We start from the raw sequence: 11,307 nt of genomic DNA on the forward strand, positions 1-11,307 counted from the left end.
AAATTACACTGAAGTGTGTAAACTGTATCTGGAAGCCAACCCTATGGAAAATAGGAATTTCATCTAATGAGCAGCTAGGGTTTGGTTTCTGGAAGTCGCTTAATATTTTTAACAAAATGTTTTGCCTTGTATTTTTTACCATTCAGCAACATTGTACATAGTTCAGGGGTGATGTGACATTTTAGGGCAAAAACAAACTTTGTAAATGTAGTATTGGTATTTGTTTATTTAGTATAAAAGGTTTGTGAACACTATAACAAATACAATTTTTACAAATCCATTTTGAAGAGAAATTGGCATGCATTTATTGTGGTTTTACGCTTTTTATCACTTTGTCCATCAGCTGCTTCACTTCTTTGTGTCTTGTAATTGCCCGGGTAATACAGTCCTGAAGTTTTGCTCCAGTCAAGGGACTTCCACCTAAAAAGTGAAAGAAGTTTGGTTTTCAATTTTGTTTTCTTGAAAACATTGGCTAAATGGAAATATTAATGCCTGCTAATTAGCAGGTTACTATTCCTGACTTGAGGGGTCTAATTTCTTCTCAAAATACATTTTTTCATTAAGTTAAATATCAACCCGTAGCAGGCAACCTGTGTCCAAGACCTATGGTCTGTGCTAAAGGTGGTAAAACATACCATGAAAACGACGAGATATTTTTGCTGCTGCAGCAGCAGCCGTATACAAGCAGTATTGCTATATTTTTTTAAAGGAATTTAAACTATATGTCAGTAATTTGTTTTAAAAAAATTAATTAAGTGCGTGAAGAAAAACGGTATGTTTAGAGTGCATCTATCTTAATAGGTCCAGTATTAAGATGGAGCTGCGTGTAAAAGGTCATAATGTTACTATGAAAACAGCCATTCATATACAGAATGTGATTGTGCATAGAGTGCAAAGTATTTGGGGAAACAAACATGTTGTCTATCCAATTCACTCATAGTAATTTTTCCAAGTACCTGGCTTATGAACAGAACACAGCCTGCCTTCTTCATCAGTTACAATTGTTACAGTTCCAGTTGCCAGATCCTCCTCTTCTGCAGTTGGATCAACAATGAGTAATGTGCTTTTAAAAAGAAAAAAAAAACAACAGAGATGTCTTATTTGTATGCAAATTACTGGATTTTCACAAAGACGACAATGGTAAATTTAATTACGTCAGCTAGCTTTATAAAAATATTTTAAACCAAATGTATTATAGCCAAGTTTAGTGCTGCTACAAGCACTGTAATATCCACGGTTCCCTCATCAAAACACACACTCATTTAAGGAACAGAAAATGCAGACCAATACAGAACTATGTTAAGCTCCAGAATAGGCTTGCATCTTAGATTGTTTCACTTAAAACTGCCAAAGTATAAAAGGTTGTCAGAACTTGAGTAACCAGCAAAATGGTCTTGAAGCTGCTATTTGCAATATTAAAACATCTACTGCCATCCCTTGCACCTGCTAGTCCCAGCTAATTAAGAACGAAACAGCAGCAGCATATTATACATGAGAGCCAATTGTTAGGAAATGAGGAAAGATTAATTTGATGTAACCAGCTACTTCCACACCTCCACTGTCAGCTTTTCCTCTGCCAATGGATGTGTTCACACAACACTAACAAAATTATTGCTGTTTTGCACAGCATTCCTTCCGTCCAAAGATTTCTTATTTACTGCTTATGTACAATGTACATAAAACCCTTTATCTAAAATGTACTTAAAACGCTTTGAGCATTGGTATTTAAAGGCTGCATGTAATAAATATGTCTAAGAGGACAAGCAAATTTGAAGTTCAGTTAAGCTGTGCATACACAAAAACATTTTACACTGCTTTACAGGTAGCTTTAGAACCTTTACCATCCTGCTGTTTTATTATGATGAACTCTGCACAGTGCCCGTTTACTGTTGAAAAAGAAAATACTGAGAAGTAATCCAGCACACTATAAATACTTCATATTTGGACAAACTCCTGATGAACAGAACAGATTTCTACATTTATATGTTGGAAAGAAACAGTCTCTTTAATTTTGAGCTTCACAAACATTTATCCAGGGTAAACAACTGTAAAGAAAAACTATTGGCATATTTCCAGAACTGAAAGCATGGGGACCAGTACACACCTAGTTAAAAATAATTAGGAAAACGTATGAACCCACTTCTGTTTCAACTGATTTCAGTGGGATCAGAATCATGCCCTTCATGCCAAAGAGTTTATTCTACATTATGGAGAAAGTTTGCAAAAGTATCTATGTGCTTTAACTTCCAGCTTCCATTATCTAGTGATTTAAGCAACTAAATATAAATAACTTTTGATAATTGAATTTAGAAGTTTAAGATAGATACAAAAAGGGGCTTAGGCACCTAAAAATAGGATCTATGCAGAACCCTAAGTGCAGAAGAGATGCAAAAAAACAAATTTAAAAAAAAAATCCCCACTCAGCTATGGCCTAATCCTGGAGCATCTCAAGTAATTTGGTACCTTCCTATTTGAACTGAAGATTCTTTTGACCCCTGTTCTGCACAGGAGGTGCCCAAGGCCAATCCTCCTTCATCTATTAGGTACCTAAGTATCATCTTATTCCACCCTTCTCAAGCCCCTAATGCACGAAGAAGGGTGTCCCTTCTGTTCCTTGCTGCTTTCCAGTGCTTACCCAAAACCTCATGCAGATCCAGAAGTTAGACAAAGTGACAACTAAGTCCCCTAAAATGCCTAATCTGGTACATGTGCTACAACACCTACCACACCAATCGGATTGGGCTCCTCCTAAACTGCTGTCATGCCTTCTTTTTAAAACACAGATGGGGCTGGTTACTACAATCCATCTTGTATATAAATAGCACAGTAAAAGCACTTGCCCAGGAACGGGAACATGGGCTCAGTTCCTCGCTCAGCCCAAGATTATTTAAACCAACATCACCCACTTCCCAGCGAAGTGCCCCAACACCCTGGGATAAACCCGCCTGGGTGAAGGCACCCCTATGAAGAATGGTATGGCATAGGACCAGGAGTGTAAGCAAAAAGAAGTCTGACAGTTGCCTCGTAATTAAGGCCTTCTGCTCAGATGTGAGACTCCTGGGTCCTGCCTCCAGGATTACTTGCTCTTTTAGTCCCATGACTGTTTAATGCAAAATAACAATTCTTGGAAGTAGATGCATTTTACCATAGCTGCTTGAATGGAGTTCCCGACTGCCACTGGAAAAATCAACATCAAGTCTTTCAGATATTGTTCATATGCTAGTACAACTGCAATTAATCAGTTGAATGTTAAGTGTGCAGAGATCCAATTAATTTATCCATTTTATTAGAAAGGCAATTAAACAGCAAAAATATTCCAGAAAGTACTGATGTGATAAGATACTGACTTCCACATCTTCTGATTTCCTTTGGTAACTGTCATTTATTCAGCAACTTACATATTCTGTGTTCTTCTCTGTTTGCCAAAGTAATGTGTGACTAAGGCTGCTGATTGCTAAGATTATTGTGCAACAGCATCTGATCCCCAGCCCCAAGAATCATGAGTCTGGCCAGCAGCACCATGAGAGCTGTTGGGCATGGGGTTTAAACTCCCTGGCTTCCCCCACAAGGAGCTTCTGATCTCAAGGGTTCAGCAACCCTGGTGGGATTATATATATGGAACATTTTTATGCCTGGTTTGCCAGGTGCCTTAAAACTGGGTGCATGTGTAGCACCACTGCCTTTTATGGCACAATTAACACACTGATCATGCCACTATATCTGTAATATGTACCAGGGCCCTAGAAGTACCCATTAAGTTTTTCTACAAAGCTACTCTAACCATCTCATTTACATCAATATTCCAATTTTTCAGTATATTTGAGTTTATATCATACAAATAAATTTGCCATTTTGCATTTTAAATGGATACTGCTAAAAATGATAGTAACACTACAAATAGGCATGCAGACAGTGTTCACAACATCAGCAGCACTTAAATGCACTGGGTGGGGTTTCAGAAAAATTAAAAAAAAAAAAAATCAGTATGGCTTCCAATTCCTATGAATTCTAGTGGGGGGAGGGGACCCAAATGAAGGATTTCAAGTAGAGAGTCAAATTTCAGAATGAAGAGCTTGATAATGCCAGACCATTTTAGCTGTAAGGATGCTAACTTGGATAGCTTGCTATATTTCCAAGCAAGTTACTGCATTCTCTCTCTCAACTCTTAGATATTCTTAACTTGCTGAAATTCCGGTTTCACTAGTACTATGAGCTAGTGAAAAAAATTACACCTTTTACACTAAAGTTGGCTCCATTTTGGTTGTGGATGTAGTGTTTATTAATGTTTGTATTGGTAAAGCTTTTTGGGATGAAAAGTATTAGATAACTATAACAGTGAAATTACAACTAATATTTAAGTAAATTTCAATACTTAAATACTTTCAGAGTGATTAACCTGTGAAGTCAGAATCCATTTAATCCAGGGAGCCAGATTCTGGTTCAGAGAACTGAAGAACTTTGATAGTTCTACTGAACATCTGCTGCTGTTATAAAGCAGGCAAGAGTTTAACATAGCCCAGAATTTAAGTTACAGATGTAATGCCAGATATAAATGTCAGTTTGCATGGGTTCAGTGGCAAAACTGCATATGGATTCTTCAGCAGCTTCTCAACAAGATCATCTGGCTTTCCATCACTATTTGCCACTCCATAATTTTTTTCATAGTATACATTTTACCAAGAGTTACCCACTTACTCATCAAATATAGCAAACGATGTAGCAACTGGATACTTCCTGATATTCAAAGGAGTCTTCTGTTTTAAGTTAACTTCTGCTAAACCAGTTTCTTCATTTATAGCAACTGCTGGTAACTGTACTGGAAAAGAGATTTTGGCTGTTGTAATTCACATTTTACACACAAAAGGAATTATTTATAAACTCCTATATTCTAGTATCCACCAATCTAAGAACCTGCAACTCCTACTGATGGCAGGCCCCAATCAGTAGTGGACATCTGTTTTCTATAGATATTTACAAATTCTGCTGTTATGAGGCAAGGAAACAAGGATTTTTTTTTCTTCTTGAACAACTGTACAGTTGGCAGAGATGTTTGACAGGCTTTTGAGCACAAGTGCCCTTCTTTAGGTCTGGGCACTTATTTTAGTATAAAAATTAATTTCAGAAAAAAATTCAGTCACTCTACTTCACAAGTACATTACTTACATCAGAAAGCATAAAATACTCAATTACAAATCTGACCATATTTTTTAATTCTAAATTTATTCCTTTTTTGCATCTTTCTACTTTAAATTACCGCTTTGGACACGGTTCTATTTGTAACTATTTTTCCGATTAATCGTTCTTAAAGAGAAGATTTAATCATACTAGAGTAGGTATAGTCCTTAGCATTTTATTCCCTCAGTGAGTTCCCGTTGTAGAACAGATCGTATTTTAAAACAACTTAACTTTTGAAAAAAGTCTATTCAGTTTCTAAAACCAAGAATACATTCTGTTTTCAATACACGTATGTAATTCTCTATTAATAATACACAACTTTTCCTAAATCAAAAAAGTTAAACACAAAATGTAACTTATTTAATAAAACCTTAGTTTGCCAACACTTAATATATAAAATGAATGTATTGCCTTGTTAGTATGTATTGTAGGGGTGTGCGAAGTGGGCAGTATTTGACTCAGATTTGGTCTAATTTGGGGGACAGTGATTTGAGTCGCTGATTTGGATCACTGTCCTGATTCGATTTGGCCAAATCTGAATCTGAAGATTCGATTCTGATTTGGAGAATCAGCGACTCAGCCATAGACACAGCTTTGTATGTTTTTTCTACATACCTCGAGGTACCAGACACGACTCATGAACACTGAGATGGAGGGGCAGATGGAGCATCCCACGGGAGTGCAGAGGAGTCACCCGTGTGCTCCGCAGCAGACCTGGAAGTGGACTGGAAGTACTTATAAACATAAAAGCTGTGTCTATGACCGAATCGTTGAATCTCTCTGAATCGAATCAGAGGCTTCCGATTCGATTCTGAGAGATTAATGGGTCTCCTGATTCGATTTGCATTTGGAGATTCGGCTGCCAAAAATCGAGCCGAATCTCCTCCGAATTGAATCAGTGACAGAAGCTTTGCACAGCCCTAATGTACTGAATATTATACTTTTACTTAGGACCAATGGTGGAAGATCCAGAATTAAGGCATAAAGAAAAACTCCATAGATACCATTAATTAACAGTCCTGTATGAAATTAATACAATGGGCATAAAATCATATATAATGAAGACAGCCCATAGTTTGATCAATTATATTTATACAAATCAATGGCATTAATTTAGTGTTATTTTTCTACTGTATTTAGAGTTTCAGTAGTCCAATAAAAAGGAGTTTTAATAGCGAGCATGAAGTTCTTGAAAAAATAATTAACCAGCAACTGACCGTTCACCGTAAGTCAAATGATCACTAAACTTTTATCCCCAAATTAGTATCAGCTTGTGATTTTTTTTCTTTATATTACACTTACCATTGTTTAAAGCTGCTAACAAAGCAAATGTGCAGGCATCTAAAATGTTTCCATCGTAGTCCAAGCATATGATGTCACAGTATAGCACCCAAGCAAGCTAAGAAACAAAGTTTGCAGATTTAAGACAAGGGTAGCCTTTGAACCCTTGGTACCACACCAACTCAGGCTACATACTAACACACATTAAGCTACCAAACCATCCTCTGATCTTTCAGCAGCAAAAGTTACACACAATTATACATTATATATTTACTTCAGAAAAACTGCAGATGTTCTAAACAAAATGTTCTATTTAAAATAAACTGCTTGATGCTGAATTGTGGACAAACATCAAAGGAGACTGATGTCAACCTCCACTGGAAAAGTTTGGGCAAGAAATTAACTTAATATTTAAAAAATGTGCATGCATGTGTACGTGAACACACGCGCTTGCAGCTGTTAAGACACAATCCAAAAACCAAATATAGTCTGTTCATTCTACATTGGTGTGAATGTGCATGTTTGAAGGTGCAAATCTACCCTGCCTGAAAAAAACACCACTAAATTGTAGAAACTTTGAGCACAGCAGGACATACTTACAATGTAGTTTAAGAGACATGTGAATTGACAGATGGCTTGGGTACAAAAAGTCTGAACCACAGATAGATGGATCGAAAGTTGCAGCACAGACCCTTTCTTTGTCCCACATCTCAAGACACTATTATTGCTAGAACATCTTATTATCAAGAAGGTCTAGCTGTTATTTCTGTATTAAAAATGTATTTTCAGTGAAGTCATGGGGGCAAGGTTTAACTCAACCAGTTTAGCCTGTGTTTAAAAGTCTACACTGGTTTTGGTATACTTTTATTTACATGAGCTAACAGCTTCTGACAACATATCCATAAATCGCAGCCAAAACAAACCCTATAGGTTTGTTATAAGCTCATAAGATCAGTAGGCTTGCAGGTACCCCTGCCGTGATGTGTTCTTTATACACTTCCCTTAAAAAATCCTGCTGATTCCTATAACAAAAGCAGGAAAGACAAAAATCAAATGTAATTTTATATTAACTCTTTATAGACCCATAGAAATCCCCATGTTTTATTGGACTCAGGGTCTATCTAATCTATTATCTCATCTCCAGTGGTGTTGTGTTAGCAATGGTGCATCATGGGAGATGTATACTGGAAGCAGCTTCCTTTCTATTTATAGGTAGGAAGTGGCAACTATAGCACTGTTTACCCTCTAGAGAGGTCTAATCCCTTGTAGATGGAGACTGGTTTAAACCCTTCCAAAAGTTGTTTTTACATTGACTTAAAATGTTGTAACTATTATGATACTATAATGCTTGGACTCAACAGTATCCCCAGCTGTGTAAAGTACGCATGTATATTAATCACAGTACAATATTTTTTTTTAAATGCAGTCACTCTACCTTATTTACCTGATTTTAAGACAAGGTTTTTCCTCCCCTATTCAACATGGAGAAAACCAAACCTCATCTTAGAATTAAGCATCAAGTAAAAACTCAACACCCATGTTCTGTGCTGCTCTCTGGCTCTATGCTGATTCCTTCTACATTTTCCAGCTCCACTGCAAGCTAAGGAGCAGTGCAGGCTGCAGCACAGAGCTAGAAGGTGGGAAAGGAATCTTTGCCACTCTCTGACTCTGCTTGGTCCTGTGCTGCTCTGTCTCCCTGCTAAGCCAGGGAGTGGTGAGGCAATCAACACAGCCAGAGAGCAGCATACGACCCAGTACCAAATCCCACACTGCTCCCTGCCTCCACACTGATTCCCTACTGGGAGCTAAAAATCAGCACAGGACCCAGTGGGAAACCAGATAATGGCAAAGGAATCAGTGCTGGTTCCTGCACTGCTCTCTGGCTCTGCTAGTTGCCTCACTGCTCCCTGGCTCTGAACAGATTCCTTCGTTGCTCTCTGACTCCCTGCTGAGCCAGGGAGTGGTAAGGGAATTAGCACAGCACCAGGGAACAGTGGAGGACCCAGCACAAGGACATCATGCAACTGTGTGGGGGTAGACAGCAAGGGGGTAGGCAGCAGTGGAGGCAAGTGGCTGTTGGTGGGAAGGGGCAGGTACAGGCACCAAAGGGGGAGGCATGGGTCTGGGGTCAAGCCCTAGACTTGACTCCCACTGCTTGCCCTCCTGCTGCAGTGGTTGTGGGCTTGAATTTAAGGTCATTTAACCCTCCAAGGAATCTACAAGTATCAAGATTAACACAAAACAAAAATCAGAGTTCAGTGTACCAAAGTTTTTCTTAAACCCACTAACAATAAGTCCCCTTCATTCTGAGACACTGCTTTTAGCAGCAAGACTTTGCTTACCTTGCCATTCACAATACACAGATCTTCTTTCATTATTATCTGTGAGCTAAAATAAAGTGAAAGAGTAAGTCAGGAAATCAAATTCTTGTTGCAGTTTGTGTATAATTAAAGCATGTTATAATATTTCTTACTTTTCAATCACATCTGCAATAAACTGGCTAACTGCCTGAGCCTCTTCCCCTGGAGGGCCAGGACGAAATCTTGCTGAGCAAAGGGGTGGGAGATCCACATCAGGAACTAGAAATCAAAAATGTTTAGTCATTAACTTAACACAGAAAGAATTATAATATTATAATTACAATAAACATTATAGATAAGCAATCTATGGCCTTGATCAGTACAGCTTTGCAGGCATTTCAAATAAAAGCCAAGGCCATAAGTTTACAGATCATTCAAATCTGTATACTTTTTCTTCCAAAATTACAGGGCAACTATTCAGGGCAAAAACCATTAGTCTGTATTCTACTGAATTAGTTGTATATTTTTGGCATAATTAAATAGTTTACTTTAAACCATAGAATGTACAGTACAAGCTATTACAAAAAAGTACTCTTACTATATAGTACTCCCAACTGACAAAATTCACTGGAATGTCCGTTGCCTGATACTATCTATTCTTTCTATTTTCTATCATGATTTGCTGTTCTGGACAGAAAAGAAGTTTATCCACAGAAAATATAGGATATAAACCAGTTTTCTTAAAACAATGATTCTCAGTCAGAGAGCAACAGTAAACATGATCCACAAAATAAACCCAGAGATTTCAAACAGAAATCCATAGCTGTGGTTTCCAAATTCTTTGCAACAGAAAAAAATGCTGTATTACTCTTCAGAAAATGCCTCCTCTTAGTTTTCACTATTTCGGCTACAGAAAAATCTCTCAAGTCTATCCAGATGTGCCTCGAGTCTAAAGAGGTTAAGAATCACTGTTCTAAGACGTTGTATTTTGGAAATTCCTAGTTAAAGACAGTTGAGTTCAGTAGAAGACCTGCCTCACAAAAGGATGATAGCAAATAGATTCTTATTTATTTCAATGGAATTCCATATGAGAATAAGTGAAGACTCTGTGGTGCTCCAAGTAGCTTTAAAGTACTCTAAAAACTGAGGGACAGATAACACACTGAAGTGCTATAAATCAGTCTGAACCATATCGGTCTGCTCATGTGTTTCCCTCTAATCTCAGAGCCTAAATCAGTAAAAACCCCACTGAGTTGGATCTACTTTTATAATTACTTCTCTTGATATTTCTGAAGAATATTTATTTCTTGGGTATTATCAAAACACATGGAACCATATAATTTATTGCAGCCCTTTTCCATCCATTACACTTCTCTTCTGCCAAGGTGTCAAACATTTCTCCACTAAGAAGGTATCTTTAGTAAATCCCCAACCTACAATAACCTACTTTGGCCATCAGTTTGCTTACCCGTATCCCCAGACATCTGCTGTTCCCATCATTTCCTGGCTGTTTGGAGAGACTGAGATTAAAAGGGGCAAGGTAGCTTGTATAAGGAACTTGAAAGAGTTTGTGGACATTCTAACACAGAGAAGATAAAATTAATCCTTCCATGTCCTCCCAGCTGCTGCTAGAAACTGAACACCAAAACTAGCAGCACGTATCCAATCTGTCAAACTAACTCTAAATTTTAAAAAAAGCCATTGTACGTCACCTACCTTGAAACTGATTCTGAGTGCTATATTATTACAAAGTTTTAAATCCAATATTGTTTGAAAAAAAAAATCGTGCTACTGAAATTGGTTTCACCTAGTGATTAAAATTATTTTGTTAAATATGACTAGTGGTTTCAAGAAAAATAGGCAGAAAGCTAACAAAATTAAAAGCCTTACCAATGTATCCCTTATTTGTGGCATCAACTGGAGGTGCTGCAAACTCCTATAAAGCAAAGATCACAACAGCAGCTCAGGGATACAATTTCATATGTCTGAGCAATATCTTGGAAAAATTTCTTGCAAAGATGCTGAAAAGAATTTACAAGTACAATTTCTAGAAGGGATCCTCAAATTTTATTTTCCTAACACTACAGGTTTCCCTCAAGTTATGCGATACATACGTTCCTGGAGAACGTCACATAAATCGAATTCGCATAAAGCGAATCTACTTTATAATGTGAGAAATAGAGATAGGTTCCTCTGTCAGCTGCTCCCGGGGCTGGCTGGGGTGAGTGCAGACAAGCAGAGCCCTGGGCGGTGCAGGGCCCGGCACTTGCCCCAGCCCTGGGGCTGGCGGCCACTGCAGACTTGGGCCAGTCCCAGCCTGCTTTTGTCTGGCAGCAGGCGCCTGCTCACCCATGCTGCAGCCCTGGTAGCAGTGGATGCTGCCTGCTTGCAGTCACTGGGCTGTGCCATGCCCCAAAACCCCCGGGGCTCCCCTTCCCCCAGACACCGTGCCCCAGACCCCACAGCGTGGCAGAGCCCAGCAGCTGCAAGCAGGCGGCATCCGTCACTCCCAGGGCTGCAGCGGGGCGGGGAGCTGCCTGCAGTCAGACGA

At 38.5% G+C, this 11,307-nt stretch overlaps 1 protein-coding gene across 1 annotated transcript in view; it reads right to left on the reverse strand.

Moving 5' to 3' along the window:
• Nucleotides 1-208: 208 nt before the first annotated feature.
• EXOSC8 (exosome component 8) overlaps nucleotides 209-11,307 on the reverse strand; it is a 19,343-nt gene continuing 8,244 nt past the window's right edge. The window contains exons 6-12 of the mRNA XM_025209786.1: nucleotides 10,647-10,692; nucleotides 8,930-9,035; nucleotides 8,799-8,844; nucleotides 6,478-6,574; nucleotides 4,696-4,816; nucleotides 957-1,063; nucleotides 209-420 (exon numbers count right to left, since the gene is read on the reverse strand). Coding sequence (XP_025065571.1) covers nucleotides 305-420; nucleotides 957-1,063; nucleotides 4,696-4,816; nucleotides 6,478-6,574; nucleotides 8,799-8,844; nucleotides 8,930-9,035; nucleotides 10,647-10,692 — 639 coding nt within the window. The 3' untranslated portion in view covers nucleotides 209-304. The remainder of the gene's footprint in view (nucleotides 421-956; nucleotides 1,064-4,695; nucleotides 4,817-6,477; nucleotides 6,575-8,798; nucleotides 8,845-8,929; nucleotides 9,036-10,646; nucleotides 10,693-11,307) is intronic.

The sequence above is a fragment of the Alligator sinensis genome, unplaced genomic scaffold (genome assembly GCF_000455745.1).
Source record: "Alligator sinensis unplaced genomic scaffold, ASM45574v1 scaffold413_1, whole genome shotgun sequence".
Taxonomy (NCBI): domain Eukaryota; kingdom Metazoa; phylum Chordata; order Crocodylia; family Alligatoridae; genus Alligator; species Alligator sinensis.